At 44.1% G+C, this 18,367-nt stretch overlaps 1 protein-coding gene and 1 long non-coding RNA gene across 2 annotated transcripts in view; one reads left to right on the top strand and one right to left on the bottom strand.

The window, feature by feature from the left end:
• LOC108801774 (regulator of telomere elongation helicase 1-like) overlaps positions 1-17,117 on the top strand; it is a 53,347-nt gene extending 36,230 nt beyond the window's left edge. Inside the window, exons 27-31 of the mRNA XM_018573684.1 lie at positions 30-152; positions 7,117-7,132; positions 10,969-10,975; positions 16,391-16,565; positions 16,842-17,117. Coding sequence (XP_018429186.1) covers positions 30-152; positions 7,117-7,132; positions 10,969-10,975; positions 16,391-16,565; positions 16,842-17,068 — 548 coding nt within the window. The 3' untranslated portion in view covers positions 17,069-17,117. The remainder of the gene's footprint in view (positions 1-29; positions 153-7,116; positions 7,133-10,968; positions 10,976-16,390; positions 16,566-16,841) is intronic.
• Positions 62-16,373, bottom strand: LOC108801775. The gene is made up of 3 exons (XR_001942170.1): positions 16,345-16,373; positions 1,235-1,240; positions 62-132 (listed from the first exon to the last, which is right to left on the bottom strand). It is a non-coding gene; the product is annotated as an uncharacterized LOC108801775 (long non-coding RNA).
• Positions 17,118-18,367: the final 1,250 nt, after the last annotated feature.

Below are 18,367 nucleotides of genomic sequence, written 5' to 3'. Positions count from 1 at the left end.
ACCTCTCTTGTGTCTGGGTTCGATTTCAGCACAAGTTTCCGCAGAGAGCAGCCTGGCAGCTTCCAAGCTAACTTTCTCAGAGGGTTCAGAGCAACACCTGAATCATGGTGGAGGCCACATGAGCTCAGTGTCCTTGAAAGGTAAGAATTCCAGTGGAAAAAATGGTCCATTATAGTTTATATCTGGTTTTCTTATAGCGTTACACACGTCCAACACGTTTTAACTGACCATGTTAGACATTTTATGCAATTCTGAGGGCTGTTGGGACCAGAAAGCCCACCTCTGAATTCAGCTCTAAAGACAATCTATATTTAAATCAAAATTTTCTGCTATAATTTATTGTCTAAAAGCCATTTACAGACACCTAATGCTTAGACTCATCTTTTAAAATATTGATCTGATGGCTTGAAAAGGGACAGGTTTCCCCCTTATAGATTGGCAGAGTTAAAGAGCACCTTTTATTTGGTCTCATAAACATTGGCTGTCACCAGATGGGACCATTTCAGCTCTGGTTTGAAAAGATTCCTTCTGTGGCCAATCTAATTGGACCGTATCTAAACACAAAAACAATGTTGGAGCTTACCAGTCCTTCCATGTGGTGGCTGCTGCAATGTTCTTCTTTTAGGCTCTTTTTCCTTTATGATCCTGCCAGTAACACACTTCCTGTTCTAGAGAGACCACTATGGAGGAACCCATGGTTGTCACCTTAGGCTGCTTTTCTAGTTTGGACAACAAACACGTCTTTCTCGCTTCATCTGCATTACATGGCGGAGGGATTTGTAGTTTACACAAGAGGAAGATAAAGTTGTTTGTGATTTCAGTTCCATTCACAGGAAGTGACAAGGACACTGCATTTCTAGCACGATTAATAGGTATTTTTCCATACTTGCTGAAAAGGTTGTTATCCTGAAATAATGAAAACTAATGCAGCCACCACATCAAATGTAAGCTGCAATATATTACATTTTTGCCCTTTGGGTTTTCACATCCTTTTATTGCTGAAGGGACCAGCAAAGAAATAAGTAATTCAACAAGACAGATGTTGACGTGAGTCAACGGTTGTAACAATCTTCATACTATTCTGGGAGATGTGTCATTTTATGGTTTATTTATACAATTCTAAAATGAACATTTGTTTTCCGTTGATGTGATCTCGCTAATGCACAAAGTTCTTTATTAAAATGGTATATAAAAGCACTGCTTGCACAGCCAACAAATCCATCATATATTGCACATAAAACTTGCTCCAAATTAGAGACTACCATTGCTCATCTCCTCACAAACTTCACACACACAGAATATAAATCCAACTGGCTTTCAATGCGTTTCAGCAACACTCAAAGTCGCATTTCGGGCTAATTTTTTTGCCCCACGGGGAAAGCAGGTCGGGCTGCAATGTTCACCTTAATTTTGAAACAGTTTCCTGCAGGATTTCTTTTTTTTTTTTTTTAAATGTCTTTAAAAATGATTGCAGTATTTCTGCCGCCCCCTTTCCAGCCAGAGTGTCCCAGGTTGCTAAGAGCCAGGTGGGGAGATGTGTAAGGGCCATGCACATCTACCCACCCAGCTCTTAGCAACTTGGGACACTATGGGCGGTGTCCTGCCTAGCTTTTGGCAACCAGTGACGTCACTGGTTTCAAGGAGCTGAGCAGGACATGATGGTGAGATCCCCCCCCCCTTCCTTAGCGTGCACCCCTGCACACACATGCACTACCCCCCGGAATATGTACCAACAGCAACCCCCCTTCCCTCAGGCAGCAAATAGGCTAGGGACAACGAGGCACATGGCATCCCTAAAAATAATTTTTAAAATGTTTCTTTTTAAATGTATCCTTGGAGCAGGCCTTTGGGTAGACTGCAAGCTATTGTTAATAATCTCAAAGTGAGTCTGTCCCCAGATAAAGAATGGGGGACACACTGAGTTTCCCCTTCATGTGCATTTAATGCAGAAACCAGGTTCCTAGGTCTTTAACCCTTTGTTTGGACAAACCGTGTTCACAAATAGCTTATAACTTGATCACAAGATCTGCCAGCACAGTACAGACAGGGTTAATTATGGTAAACATGAACTTCTCAACCCCCTCATAAAAATCACTCGCCTCATAGTTCTCCTTTAAGGCCCCAAAATCAGTGCATCATTATACTAAAATAACAGTCAACCTTGTTCTTGGGTGATACTAAAATATTCGTTACATCCCTCAAGAAAGGGTACAACAATAGTTCAACATATCAACGCACGTCAATTCTGTTTGGCTAACGAGGTCACACATGACATTGTAAAGAGAGAAAAAAATTAAAAAGCACTTGGATAGAAAAAGGAAAGAAGAAGAGAAAAGTAGAAAGAAAAAAGTGTAGGCTCCAGATCCCCAAATGCCAGAATCATAAAATAACCTGAGCGGGGCCGGTGGTGTTCAAGGAGGACTCGAGATGCCTGAATAACTTCAAAATGAACGTGTCTGTCCTGCTGGATACTGTGCAGCTTCTCATGGGTCATAATCCAATTGAGCTTAGACAATTTCCAGGCCCGGCATTTATTTTATTTTTTTATATATAAAAGTTGGAATATAAAATTTCCCGTTTTAAAGGAGAACTATGGGGTCAGGGCTTTTCCCCATAGTTCTCCTTAGGGTAACCGGAGGACATAAACTAGCGTCCTCCCGTCACCCTAGGCTCAGTATACAGCGAGCTACAGCTCGCGGTATACTGAGACGCCGCAGCCGGAGCGGATTCCGACATCGATGTCAAGATCCGCCCAGCTGCGTGAGTGACTACCCTCCCCCTCCGTTCCGTAATATAACATGGGTGCAAAAATGGAAAAAAGGGCCTCAGTCATGAAGGGGTTAAGTAAGAGTAAACTAAAAAAATCCCACATATTCGCTCCGGCCGGTGACCTCAAAGACATTAGTAACTCAAGAATCAGCGTAACCAGACGAGAAACAATTTAAGAAGGTCAGGGATGACATTTCTTGAGGCTTTATTCATTCACGGGAAATGCAATTTACTAATCCGTTCGGTAAGAGTGGAATTTCTGGCTCAGACAATTACGTCACATTTTTCAGGTTAAATAATTATGAAGCTTGGTTGATTCCGAGTGAGTCAAGGGCAGGCCGCAATGGCGTTTAGACTACAGGGACCCACAAAGGGAGGTTTTGTTGTTTTTTTTTTGAAAGATTTCCAGGTATAGCAAAATATCCTGTTTTCCTGGAATGTATTCTCGCATGGCCAGAGCCTTCCTTTGATGTGGCACACTCAGCTGCGTTCTCGTTTGCAGTTTCTGTTTTATTATTTGATGGGTCTTTGTGGGGCGGGGGGGGAGGTTGCATGAAGAATGAGTGGACCTTAGTACCGTTTTCCTAACGTCTGTGTCTTTTCTCAGAATTGGTCTCCTCTATTCACTTTGTAATCGCTTAAACATTTTCAGTTTCCATTCGCTGCCTAGGCTGCTTTGTGACATGTGAGACATTTGTTTTACTTGCTTAGGGAATGCGATGGAGTGGTTTTAGATTTCCAAAATGATTTCATCCACGTGTGCTAATGTTTAAAGCAACTTCTGTGTATGGTTTCAAATGATTTGTGTACTGTACATGGTGAAAAAACATGAAGATACCTTGCTGCATTCCTTACCGGGAAGCCCCAAATCGGATGAGGGGGTGCTCGCAGTGACTGCGAATGGCACCGCCAAATAGTGCAAAATGAATGGATGACACCAGCACACCTATAGTATTGCAGTCCAAAGTGTTCGTTTATTGGAACGTCATGCCACCAGAACTGTTCTGGTGACATGACGTTCCAATAAACGAACACTTTGGACTGCAATACTATAGGTGTGCGGGTGACATCCGTTCATTTTGCTGCACACGGTGAAAGACTCATTTATTCATTACGTTTGCTGGTTTGTTTAATAACCATGCCGTTCCCGTGTCCCCTTTCTTGATAGTTGGTAATATCGGAGACACATTGAGGGAATTTATGAAAACTGGAGCAGCTGTGCATGGCAGCCAATCAGCTTCTCTCTTTCATTTTCAAATCGTAACTGAACAAACTGAAGAGAGAAGCTGATTGGTTGCAATGCACATCTGTTCCAGTTTTTGTCTGCTCCAGTTTTGATAAATCCCCCCCATCGAGTTTTCACTCTAGTGCTGGCCAATGTACATGTGGCAATGTAATAAACTTTCAAATACACTTTTTGTTGATAAAAGTGGAAGCGCGGCAAGGGATACAGGCATCAGATGCTTTCGAAAGTGTGAAATGCTGAAGAGTCTCATTGAGGCTGCAGCACTTGAATGGAGACGCAGACCGCCGGCGAGGTGAGTGTACTACCTCTTTAATGGCAGGTAACCACTGCTTTTGTTTGTGAACTGATACAGTCACTTAACAAAAACAAAGCCAAACCTTTTTTTCGGTCACAGTACATTTACTAATGTACACTGGTGACCTAAAGTCAGAGTATAGCTGGCTTATGTCTGCCATCAGCTGACAACGCAGAGCCATGCCGCAGGATAGAGTATTGTCAGAATCCACCTGGCTTACCTAACTGACAGCTGGCTCTGCCTCTCTGCGTGCAGCAAGGAGCCAGAGCAAGTCATGCATGCCACTTCCCCAGTCTGTAGTTCCAGTAAGTGCTGGGGGGGAAATCCCTGTGGGGTGGTGACTGACAGTCACTTCTCTCCATTGGGAAAATGGAGACAGAGCTGACTGATCAGCAGTTACATGATTTAAAACCGTGAATATTCGCGCTTGTGGATATCTCTCCCTCTTAACCCAATAGGCGACAGCTGCAGTGAAAAACCCAAACAGAACTAAGATCTTCGGTCAAAACATCTACAAACGCGCGGTGCACTTTTCGTTTGTAGCAGTTACATGATTGCTCAGCTCTCGGTGTTGGATCTGCTGTGTGACAGCTGCAGTGTCACACGCCAGCTCTAAACAGTGGGGAGGGTTTCTTTACCCGTCCACTCAGTTCTCCTTCAAGCAAAGGAACTGCTTAAAGTAAACCTGAGATCACATACAGTATATTTGTAACGATAAGTCAATGCATGCTGAGTAATAAATCAGTTATTTCCAGGTATCTATTGCCTCCCCCTGATAATACCTCCATCTGCTTTCTTGTCAAGAAGGATGGAGCCATCTTTGTTCAGGCATCGTCCAGGGTCCCAATCTACTTCCTGGCTCAGAGATGACACAATCATGTAAATTCTGGTGTCCGTACAGTTCTTGTCTGTGTGCACGTATGTGACAAACAGATCAGCCCCCGCTTCAGGCAGTCACCTTGCTACAAAGCTCTAATGGACAGTCTGAGTGATCACTGGGGTGGAGGAAACTAGGGTAATGCTTCACCTTGCCGGCAGGATGGCATGGTCTTATCTGAGGCAAAGTCACTGATTGGAGCTCGAGAATAACTTTTCAATGATAGAAGGTGGAGCTGTTCTAAAAAACAAAACCTGCTGCTGCATATTGTGACATGAGTAGTTTATTCATGCAGACTTCTAAGGGAAAAGAGGAAGTAATGAGGTGACCGTCACTTTGCTTTGCCTGATGAAGGGTCTGCATGTGGTTCTAAAACATTGAGATTTTTGTGACCGCATTTTTATCTAAACGTCAATAAAGGAGGGATCGATAAAGTGGCCCTTGGTGTGCTGGTGACCTAATTCCTTCCTCTGTGTGTGTGCGCGCGCGGCGCCATCCGCTGGCCATTTCAGCACCTGCTGAAGTTGCATGCAGTGATATGTCGGTCCGGAATGCGACGGGACATCTTCAATGTTCTAAAGGGAAAAAAAAGCCTTTTATATATGTTTCTTATCGGCGCCCTATGTATTAAAAAGCCACTCCATCTCCAATCCCTATGCGTTGCAAGTGTGTGACCATCAGATGAATTAACTACGTGCTCCTCCGACCAGCTTGTACGTCCCGTAGTGAGGACGCAGTATGGAGGTGGGATAAACCAGAGTGACCAAAGGGGGAGCAAGTATTTTACACACCCAGAAGTGAAGAATACTTGCAGCGGCTAGGGAAGCGACGATGCTACGGCTGTGGTGACTGGGTCACTTTAAAATGCTTGCCCTCTAAGCTAAGGTGATGTGTCACTATTCTAGCATATACAGTCTCTTTCCAGGAAGGAGATTGTTAACATATAAATATTATTTTTTAGCCACCGGTTTACATTTTATTCTCATATTGCATACACTATGTATACCACAACCCATTAAAGATGTCAAAATATCAAAATCATCTGGTCATGATTTTCCTTTGTGCATCGTGGATGACGAGAAACACTATCAGCGCGTGCAAACATCCCTTAAGGTAAAAGCACATCTAAATTCCGATGTGGGCTGCAGTAGAACCGCAATTGACAATATTTACATACGGCTTTGTAAAGATCTGGGAGATTTAGAAGAATCCACCAGTGTCTTGAGGGCAATACTTCTGTCTTTTTCAAACTAGGAAAGAAAACATCACGTTAACATGCACGTTGTCGGGCAAAGCAAAAACCTACCCCGAGGCTGAAGCATGATGGCCGTAAACACTGCTTGGAATTTTTAAATATTTCTTTTTTTTTTACTTCCACTAAGATACTCACAGGGACTTTCTTCAAAGGGAATTGTGGAGTGTGTGTTTTTATGTATATCTTTGTTTATGTTCAGAGTTAAAAATAACTTTAAAAAACATCAAAGTCATATAGAAATAAAATACAGTATATTACATTTTCATTATTATTATACAGGATTTATATAGCACCAACAGTTTGCGCAGCGTTTTACAATATAGGGAAGACAGTTTGGTGACAAGACAAGATGGTTAGGAGGTTCCTGCCCATGAGAGCTTATAGGTTCAACCAGCAGCTAGAGATCTCTAAACACTGGCTTTCTGGACGTTGGTTCGTGGCCCATGCCCAGGAGCTTTCTGTCTCAATATTTGTATTGAAAGTTTTATAGTGAACATACATAGTAAAAGGAATGGTTTACAATGCTTCATTACAGTAAGTGAATGTAACAACAAAGAGGTCACTTGCAAGTGACTATATTTTAAATAATTAAGCAGTTTTAGGTTAGGGAGGTTTCACAGTCATAATCGTGCTTTATGATTACAGCGGGTGTGACAGGTGTGTACTAAGGCTAGACTGCCCTCCCCACCAGTTAAACTTGGGAAACATCAGTAACCAACGGTGGGGGAAGGTCCCCAAAGAACATATAACATGAGAAGAGGGAGTAGAAATGTCCTAAGGGTGATAGTAATGACAGGTGTACCTACATCACTCGGTCCATAGTTTGCTAACACCGACCATCTCCGTGAGTAATGGAATCTGCACATTCCCATCCCATGGCCCACATCCGTCTGCTTTTCCTTCCAGCATCAGATGCCTCGATAACTCATGGGGTCCATGTCAGGGTGACGAGATGAGAGCCATGGTTCCCAAACACTTAGAAATTTAGAATGTTTATCCTCCAGAATGCTAGATAGTCGTTCGTTAAGCATGATATTGTCTAATCTGTTGGCAAATACCCTGTATGGTAGTTGTTGCTTCTTCCAGTTGCCTGCCAGCAAGACAAGTGGAAGAGGGCATATTGAAAGTCTATCGGTATATACGTACCAAAGAGAGTACCCATTAGTTTGAATATCCTAACCCAGAATCTAGTGGCAAATGGAGATCTCCACCAAATATGTTGCATATCCCCCGTTTCCCGACATTCCAGAAAACAAGTACTCGAGGATGTGGGGAACAAGCGCGCCACTCTGGCTGGTACTAAATACCACCTCATCACTACCTTATAGGCCACCTCTGCATTTGTAACATTGATGGAGCACCCAGGAGCTTTCATTCATGTCAGGTCAGCTGCACCCCGTCAATGACAGGGCCCCGTCAATGACCATGAAAGCTTATAGGTTCAACCAGCAGCTAGAGATCTCTAGACACTGGCTTTCTGGACGTTGGTTCGTGGCCTATGCCCAGGAGCTTTCATTCATGTCAGGTCGGCTGCGCCCGTCACTGAGCTATGAGTGATCTCAGAAGCGTCTCCAACTGATGTCAAATGCGGCGGAAGCACCATAGAGCAAGCTGCATAGCTCCATTGGTGCCCTAAACTCAGGCATCTACTGATATGTTTTGAAGTAGACATGACTAGCAGGAAAGATCAGACTGCTGATTGACTCAAAGGGAATTGCCTCCTCTTAAAACTGAGACAGGACCAGGTGGTTTAGTTAGTTGTATCTGGCTGACCACAAACAAGCACGGGAGGCTTTGCTGGCACACTGGCTTGCACGGCATGTTAGGGCGCCACCCTGAATAAAGGGAAAAACTAAAGTCCTTAGGTGAATGCGTCTTAATTATTAATATACAGGATTTATAAAGCGCCAACAATTTGTGCAGCGTTTACAATATAAAGGAAGACAGTACAGTTCCAATACAATTCAAGACAAGAGGGTTAGGAGGGCCCTGCCCGTGAGAGCTTACAATCTAGTAGGGAGAGGAAAGTGATACAAAAGGTGGTAGCTGTGTGGTGATGAGTTGTTTAAGAAAGTTCAGTTGTTAGGTATAGATGTGATAGGCTTCAATAAAGAAGTTAGCTTTTTAAAGAATAGATGTTTATTTAGTTATGCCAAAGAGGACAACAGAATGGAGATTATGAAAACTCTAATAAAAAGTACATAGAGATACAACAATAAGACACATCTGAACCTTTGCAGTGCCCAGAAAGGGGCCAAGACCATGTCCCCCAAGCACCCTCGTATAACTCAATGACACCGGTACGAGAGGTTCCACGAAGCCTCATGGCATACCAACAGGACATGGCTAGAAACCTACCTCTAGTGATTAAAAGCTCATGACTTTTCTAAGAGTCTTCAAGGTCCCAAATCTGCACCGTCCAGGGAGCTGCCAATGAGAGAGAAATGGACAACAGAACAAACAAGAAAGATAGAAAAGGGAAGGATAGGTAGCAAAGGATCTGGCCATGAGTGTCAGGGAGCCAGCAGTCAAAATCACACTACTAGGGTACCGGATATTCATCACATAGGTAAGTCTGAAGCAGAGGCGAGCCTGATACATCTATCCAGACTCCCCATAAAATTTAAGTAGGTATTAGACAGTTGGCCATAAAAGTTGAGTATGTATGAGTCCCTTGGCCATAAAAGTTGAGTACGTATGAGACAGTTGGCCATAAAAGTTGAGTATGTATGAGTCCCTTGGCCATGAAAGTTGAGTACGTATTGACGTATTATTTGAGTAGGTATGAGACAGCTGAGCAGACATTTCCTCCATATACATGATATTGGTAACTTCAGAGAACCAATCCCTAACTGAAGGCACTTGAGGGGGTCTTCCAAAGCCGGGGTATAAGGGCACGACATGCAGATAAAAGGAATCTAAGCAAATATAATTTAGCTACCGGAAGAGATGAGTTTTCAGGGATCACCTAAAGGCAGACAGAGTAGGAGGTTGCTGGACAGATTGGGGTAGGGAGTTCCAAAGGATGGGATGGGAATGGGCAAGTATATGCAGAACATTATTGTAAACTTACCTGCTAGTTTGACCTCCTCCATTAATTACAGGTCCCCCTCCCCTGTTGTCTTTGATTTCTTCTTCTACTGGCCTGTGCCTTGTTTCTTCCGCAGCTGATGATGGAGCTTGAACGCAGGCATGTTGCAATTGCACCATCCCAGCATCCGCATCCTTTCTCGACATCTGTAAGAAAGTGTAACACCTTAGCTGTGTGTTAACACATGCCCATTATGTTGATGGAAGAACTCCAGGATTTTTAAAGTGAACCTTGCAGTGGGGCTACCAAAGCCCCCCCCCCCCATCCCCCCACCTTCTAGACAAGGCACTCTGTCTAGAGGGTGAAATACTCTCCCGATCTTCAGTCCTACTGGGCTGCTAGACTGGTGGCCCCAGCCTCTTCTCAGTCTAAGGATCCATGACATCATCATGTCTAATCCGAGGATCAGTAGAGTATCTCTTCTTCATTTTCGCCCCTAAACCAAAATAAGCACTTAACTACCAAGCAACTAGGTTTGTGTGCGGCAAGGCATTGGAAGTCTATTGGAATGCCTTAAAAAAAAAAATGGACCCTTGCAGTGGGGTACCAAATCTCCCCGGACTGCAAGGGTCCATTTTTTTTTTAAGGCATTCCAATAGACTTCCAATGCGCCGCCGCACACAAACCGCAATGCATGGTAGTGCATATTGGGGTGCCGTTCAAAATAAATGGCATCACAACGCATTAGCATGTGAATGGTGTAGTGTGAGCGCAAAGGTATTCAGCCGCACTAAGGGGGCTGAGAGCGCGCACTGCGCACGCATGGGAAAAATAAAATTGCTAGGGCAATGGACAATGTAGAAACATTTACAGCTGAACTGAAGGTGAAACAAATCGCCAGCAGACGATGAACAACGATGACATACAAATCAATCTGAACGACAGTTTTATAAATGTTTTAAAAAGAAACTTAAAAATAAAAAGGGACCAAAAATCATTAGCGCTTCCTTTAGACAGGAGATGGCAGAGCGAGTCACAATGTTTATGCTCCGCTTTAGTGTTATTGACATCCTCGCCTCTGTTTTAGGAAAGAGGAAGCTGCCAAAGTAAATGTTTTCCAAACGTTTGCCGTCCAGCAAAAAAACTTGGCTGTGCCCTTTGATATGTCACAGAGCACAATGCGGAAATGCACGTGTGGGGAAACCTCCGTCGTTAGATCACTGATCATGCCTTCCGTCCTCACATGTCTTCGTGTGATAACGGGTGCCGATGACGGGAGAGTTATGATCCCGTCACCGTGAATAGGCATTTTCAACTTTCACTATATGGATTAACCATTTCATCCCTGGCGCTCTTACCCCAGGGGTTAGCAAAGTGGCCCTCCAGCTGTTGTGGCACTACAAATCCCATGAGGCATTGCAAGACTCTCACAGCCACTGACAGGGCTCCCAGAGACAGATGCATGGTAGGATTTGTAGTTTCAATACAGCTGGAGGGCCGGAGTTTGCCCACCCCGTCCTACCCTTTCCACGAGCCGAGCTGCTGTCGGGTTTTAGCATTTGTTACGGTGATGGAAACTGAAGGGCCCTGTTTTATCACCGCGGGTCCGTTTCGTGGGCCAGTCATAAAAACACAGTGATTGGTGGAGAGGCTGGTCACATGATCAGCTCTTCTCCAAAACCTGCGGAGCACATTTGTAATGTGCTGTCATTTTTTTTTTTACATTTTATAAACATCCACATTTGAATAAAAATATAAATTTTTTCTTTTTTTCTTTTCATGCCTATGGTTACAGCTGCTTAATAAACGTCCATCCTTTTTTTTTTTTTTAGTCTGACCACTTGCTCATCACAGCGATCACAGGGGACCACCCTGATTCCTTCTCTGCCATAAAAAGACAGCTTGGTCACAAGACTCATTTGAACACCCGCAGTGAAAAAAGAAAAGGCTTCTTGGCTATGAGTGGGATTTATGGGACCCTTATGTGTTGTAGAGATGATGCACTGCTTGGGCCACCTTCCTGCCCACATGCAGGAAGATTTAAGTCATAGAAGGGATGTCAGCGGCAGGGACAGTATTACATTGTATATTGCAGAAATTGAGTGTGATGGCTACTAAAGCTAGGCATAAGGAGACCTCTATGAAGAAGGATGGATACACAGAAACCTAGTTATTTTATTGACTCGGGAAGGGGCCAACTTCAGCCATTATACTTTACGTATTGTGAGTAGAATAGGGAGGGTTGCACCCATTATCAAGTTTAACCCCTTAGTGACCGGTGACGTACATAGTACATCACTGGCAGCGGGCCCGTTTAAACAGACTCCCGACGGCTTTAGCAGACTCTGTTTACGTTGGTAGGACCGGCGGCTGGCTTTACAATTGAAGCGATTCTGGCGACTCAGCTGTCGCCAGGTCGCTTCTACGGGCCGGTAAAGTGGCCGCTGCCCCTCCTGCAGGTCCAGGACCGGCATCTGAGGTGTCGGCGGGATGCTGGGGAGGAGAGCGGCGAACGTCCGTTCACCGATATCCTCCGCGCTCTATGGGACCGGGAGCGATGCGGATTGCATCACCGGTCCCATAACGGTCATGGCTGGGCTCCTGAAGCCCTGCAATAAGCTATTGAAGTGCTCTTAGCGCTATATAATTCCTGTATAATAATAATAATAATATAACAGAGTGCGATCTGCACTTTAGTAGCTTATTTAAAGTGGAAAGATGACACTGGGGGTCTTTTGGAGCCCCAGTATCACCTTAAAGAGGACCTGTCACCACCAATATGCTGTCACATGGGCGGGCTTGGAAGCCCCCCTATGTGATAGCAATTAAGTTAAACTAAAAAACAAACAGTTTTTAAAAATAATATTAAATGTTAAAAAATTTAAATGAAACAGACATATGGTGCACCTACGTACGAAAACGATGATCGCGCTACACATGTTGAATATCGCCGCACACGCCACAGTGAGAGCAATAATTCTCGGGCCAATATGTATGCGTATCTCTAAGCTGATGACCTGTAGGGGCTTATAAAGCCTCTTTGGACTTTTTGGGGTATTGAACTTTGCCGCCGTTTCACAGACGCACACAATTTTTAAGGGGTTAAAAAGAATACTTTTCCATTGATGCATAGGAGAGAAAAAAACCCCTACAAAGACACATTCCTTTGTAGAACAAGGAAGGGCTCCAACATCTGATAACGTTATTATTTCTGCCTGTGCCTTCCTGTCCCTGTGACGACCTCTCTCCTCATTTCCTATTCTATTTTTACAGGATAATTAAAATCTGATATAAATTTCTTTCATTTTTGGGTTTTTATTGTGGTTTGGGTTCTTGCTGCGGAGGAGATTCACCTTCTCTATTCATCCTGATGACAATGTTTAGCAGGATAGAAGGTGATTTTAATCCAAAATGCCACTAAAATAGGGATGGGGGGGGGGGGGTTTGGTGGAAATCTTCTAATAGGCACACTTGGTCCGCTGACAACTATTTAAATCTGGCCATATTCTTAAAAAGTTTTTTTTCTCGTATAGCCCCCACGTGCCACCCGTACCGGTAGTGCCACCCGCGTTTGGAATGGCCAGCTAAGGTGAGGATTTCTCACCCGTTCCTTTTCCCGTTGACTTGCTTCTTCTATACTGCATTAAAGCAAATAGGCTGGCCATACACTGTTAGGGTTTCGGCCAATTCCTGAAATTCTTGCAATGGGTGTCCCTGCCGCCTCTGTTTCGGCCGAGATTTTTCAGACCGGCTCTTTTAAAGTCAGTTGAAAAATCGACTTTTGTCGAACAGGTGGAGCCCCTAAGCTGGCCATACATGGACCAAAATGATGCAGATTCAGCAGGAAATTCCATCTGTGTAGCCACCACTCTGACGACTAGTCAGCTGCAGTCCCCGTTGATGCATTCTGACAGTGGCGGGCACCGGCTGTCAGAATACAAGAGTCGCAGCTCTTCCATTCACACTGTTTAGCGTGGATGGAGGAATATGTCAATTTTTATTCAACCCGCAGACTGACGGGGGTTACAGTGTTCAGCTTTTATCCATATAGCTGTAAAATTACAGGGAAGGAGCAGCTATATGGGCGCCTACATAATCCCTAGGAATAAGTAAGGGCCCATATAATCCTAGGCTGTAATTGTACAAGGAAGGAGCACCTATATGGGCACCTACAATTACAGCCTAGGATTATACGGGCGCCTACATAATCCTAGGGATTATATAGGTGCTCCTTCCTTGTACAATTACAGCCTAGGATTATACGGGCGCCTACATAATCCTAGGGATTATATAGGTGCTCCTTCCTTGTACAATTACAGCCTAGGATTATACGGGCGCCTACATAATCCTAGGGATTATGTATCGGGAAGGAGCAGCTATATGGATAGAAGCTGAACACTAAAAGCACCCCTATCCATGCTATAGGACACTATAATTGGCACTTTTGCTGGAAACTACATATGCCTCCTGTCCACAGGGTGACAACGCCGCTGTGTGATTTCATTGCGGAACGAACAGGTGTCACCCTATTACAGGAAGTGTAAAATCAATGGATATTACAGGCAGGTAATGAAACCGCATTGAACGGGGACTCGTAAAAAAATACAAAATAGCTTTGTTAAAAGTAGTAACAGATTGCAACGCTTTGTCTTTTTTTTTGCCCAGAGATTCACTTTAATATTGCACAATGGGCGCCTTTTGATTCACATGTATGACAAATTCTAATTGTATTTCAATGTGACAATAAATGGACAACCTTCCCTCCATTTGTCACTCCTATGTAGACATTTCTCGCTGAGGCGTACAGAAATTTGAAAAGGGCTTCGAGCAAAGTTTGCTGATCATACACAGCTATCTTCTCTGATCCTCTGGGCGTCCCCTTTTTTCTTTTGCTGGTTGCCTGAAACTGCTGCGGGTATGGAAAACTCCTATGTATCTTCGCTGCGGTGAATGGCGGTGTTTTACTTACGTGCCCCATGCTGGTTTCAGGTCCACGAGATATTGACTATTTTTTTAATGAGTCACAGGGGTTAGTATGCCAAATCATAAGTCACTGGAGTCAATAGAAGTTATTTTCTTTCTGTTTTCTTCATTTTAGATTGTTATAATTACGGGGATATCCTAAGAGAGTTATGAGTAGTAGGTGACTCACCTGTGCTTTATAGGTATAGTGATTACAGCTCCTGAAGCGTTTTCAAGTATCTTTATTTTCCCCCCTGCAATACGTGGCATGCGTGCACGCATTTGTGGCTTGCGGTTATGCTCAGACTGATTCAGCAATTTCTTTGTTTCATTTGGGTACTTTTTTTTCCCCCTATTATATACATTGGCTTGTTTTACTAGACAGTAACAGGAAGCCATTATGCAAAGTATTAGCACTCGTTATCTTATCAAGTTCTCTTTTTTTTTTTTTTTTATCATAGGTCATTATATTTCATCTTTTGATGGCCACGCTCTCCATGTAGGATATGTTCTCTTTTTTTTTCTACAGCCAGTTTTGTTCCTGTTCTGCGGGGTTACTTTATCTCTGAACATGCAAATACTTCATGTTGACTCTTCAAGTGACCAAGTAGGGCATGTCAGCCTATCTCCCCCTCCCCTCCCCTTGCAGTGGGACTATCCCCGCACTGCAAAGGTAAACTGCTGCCTAATTTTAAGGATCCCTGCTGATCCCTGCTCACCTTGGCTGATGGTGCTTTTCTTCCCTCCCCTACACTCCGGTTTGTGGACTGTCCCTTGGTGCCCTCATGTATAATGAAGGGCTATGGCGCCTTGCGTTATATGTGATGACCTCGGCGGGCCTAAGGCTGCCGGAGCATAGGGGGGAAGAGGCCGCGGGTGCTGGTCTTGAAGCCTGAGGGAGCGTCAATCAGTTAAATAAAGTCTCCTTGATATTGGCAAGCAGTTAACCCTTGCAGTGTTGGGGCTCCCACTCCAAGGGGAGTATTTTTTGTTGTTGTTACTGGAGATCGGCATTAACTTCCTCCCCGGCATCATATACCCGCCATTCCCTTATCTCTTCCACCAGTCTGTTCAGCTACTATAAGAGCTCATTCACTCAAGCGTGCACATTCTTATGGCGTACATGCCCATGCAGGGACATGCTCCCAGGAGGGATGGGTGCAGCGTGTAATTGTATATAGCACCCTGTACATCCTTATGGGAGGACACAGCTGCATGCTGACCTGAACCTACACGTCTGTGCAAGTCCGAGTGCATGAACTTGTACACAGACGGACACAAATGTCCAGGTTTGGGTAGCCGTGCAGCTGCGTTCTCCTATAAGGATGTACAGGCGGCTGCACACTATTTCACGCTGCCCCTAGCGGGAGCAGGTCTCTGTACAGATGTGCATGCCTGGGTGAACAGAGTGGTGGAAGAGATTAGGGAATAGTGAATATATGATGCTGGGGAGGAAGTTATGCCTATTTCGCCTGTGCCACCACACTACAAGGGTTAACTTCTTGTTATGTTGTGTGAATGAGCCCTAAGCAATGTGAAATAATGTTGTAGGGGAGATGGGGAAGTTAAGGGACCCTCTCACTTTGCCTGTGTAGGAAAAAATAAAGGTCACTTTAAAGTGCAACTCTAGCTAAAAATGGCAGGATCTATTGCACTGCACAGTGCTGCGTATTTAGCATGTTTCAGGTGCTGGGAGCTGGGTGGTATGATCTTCCATTGCCCAGTGAGCAAGCACAGAAGCTGCAGGAAATAGTGTTGCTCACCATCTGGCTGTTCAGACTGGCTGATGTGTGTCTGTGTAAAAGCTGCCTGTCGATCATTTTGGCAGATAAATCAAATATGTGTATTTCACTTCTGCGTAGCTCCGGAGTTCCACTTTAAAGGTCGTATATTTCAAATTGTTCTCTACAGCTCCTGCCAGCAACTATGGCGTTGCCTCAACTAAGCAAGACCAGCAAACGCAGATATCGAAGTACCTGAAGCAGGTGAAAGAGTCCTTGGGGGCCGAAAATTATCAACGCTTTTCCGCAGCCCTCACCTGCTACAAGAAAACAGACAACTACGACACGATGGTGTGCGAGATTGCGGCTTTGCTGACAGAGAAACCGGAGCACTACTCTCTGCTGAGAGGTGAGAGGATGCAGTAGATTTTTTAACTTTTACATATTATCAAGTAGTCAATGAACCTTTAAACAAGCCCTCACTGACCTCTGTAGCTGCAGACGCTGTGGAGCAGTTTAGCAAAGTTTTCCTTCTCTGGGTAGGTCACCTCTTCCTGTTTGGTTTAACATTAGTGGCTAGAAGGCTGATGAGTCCTTGCTGGGGGGGCGGGGGGCTGAGTAGCTTAATCTTTATGCTGTTGGCAATGCTGACTCTGCTTTCTTTTATGTTTTGTTTCCGCATTAGAATTTCACAGGTTCGTCCGGGTTCATCACAAGAAAATGTTTAATAAGCTATGTGAGGACTTAACCGGAGGCAGTGCTGGCAAGAAAACTCCTCCAGAGATGCCTCAGTGCAGCAATGGGAGGTCATCAACAGCCACGCTGCAAGACTCTGAAGCATCTGAAGATATCCTCGTTCTGGATACAGCGGATTTTCAACCCATCAAGCCTGAATGTAAGCACAACTTGTAAAATGGTGTTCTTGCCCCTGGAAGAGAGAAGGATACCATAATCTTTGCTGCTCTGCCATGTGCTGCCATCTTCTTTCGATCTTGGCCAAGAAGTTGGGGTTCTGCAAACAAGCAAAGTCCTAACACCAAACGGTCTCACAAGATGGCTGTGAACATTGGAGCAGCATGACGCGGGATAATGCAGGAGTAGGACACTGGGCAATTTGTTTTATTTTGCACACATTATTTATTGTTAATAAATGCTGATGTTGTTTGATACCCCGTTTGTGACAGGTTCTCTTTAGTTTAAAGCACAGCTTACATTATACATTACATTATAAGAAATACAATCTTATATTACACATTAGATTATAACATGTGCTTTAATGAAGGCTACTGCTATCATTCCATATCCCCGCTGACAGGTTCTCTTTAGTTTAAAACAGAGCTTACACTATACATTACATTATAAGAAATACAATCTTATATTACACATTACATTATAACATGTGCTTTAATGATAGCTACTGCTATTCTTTCATATCCCCCCCCCCCTCTGACAGGTTCTCTTTAGTTTGAAGAATACTCATTTTGGTCTAGGGCAGGGGTCTCAAACCTCCGGCCCTCCAGCTGTGGTGGAACTACAAATCCCACGAGGCATTGCAAGATTCTCACAGCCACAGACATGACTCCCGAAGAGAGATGCCTCATGGGATTTGTAGTTTCACCACAGCTGGAGGGCCGGAGGTTTGAGACCCCTGGTCTAGGGTGTAAAATACTTACACCTTAATCAAAAACCAGCACTTAAGCCTTGCAGCACAGGGGTAGCCCTACTGCAAGGGTTAATTTTTTCATCTTTAAAGCACAGCTTACATGATGCATTACTTTATAACAAATGCTGTATGCACAATAATCTATAACACGTCACATTACAGTGTTTGTGCGTTAACGGTAGCACCTACTTTCATGTGACACCAGCTCCCTAGCTGACTAGAAAAATGTCTCATTTGTTTGGCAAGAACACAGAGCTTCGCAGTATGCTGTTTATAGTCTCAGACGATATGTTGAAAGCTTCTGTCTGACATTAACCCTAAAAAGCGAAAATGACAGAATAGGAGAGTCAATCCACGGAGGCGGCTGCTTCCCATGCCAGCTGCATGCCAAGCTGTCCATGTCACAGACTTCTTCACAGACGGAGTATTTACCATAATATAAAGTTAAAGCTGAACTCCGGCAGAAGCAAATATTATCTAAATGTGTATTTCTGCCAGATCTGTGCAGTAATCCAGTGTAATAAAGACCGGTCACTGCTGCCCTCTCT

This window comes from Nanorana parkeri, unplaced genomic scaffold (genome assembly GCF_000935625.1).
Source record: "Nanorana parkeri isolate BGI_ZX_2015 unplaced genomic scaffold, ASM93562v1 scaffold2486, whole genome shotgun sequence".
NCBI lineage: Eukaryota > Metazoa > Chordata > Amphibia > Anura > Dicroglossidae > Nanorana > Nanorana parkeri.
The sequence above is the reverse complement of the archived record's forward strand: the minus strand, read 5'-3'. Positions and strand labels throughout refer to the sequence as shown.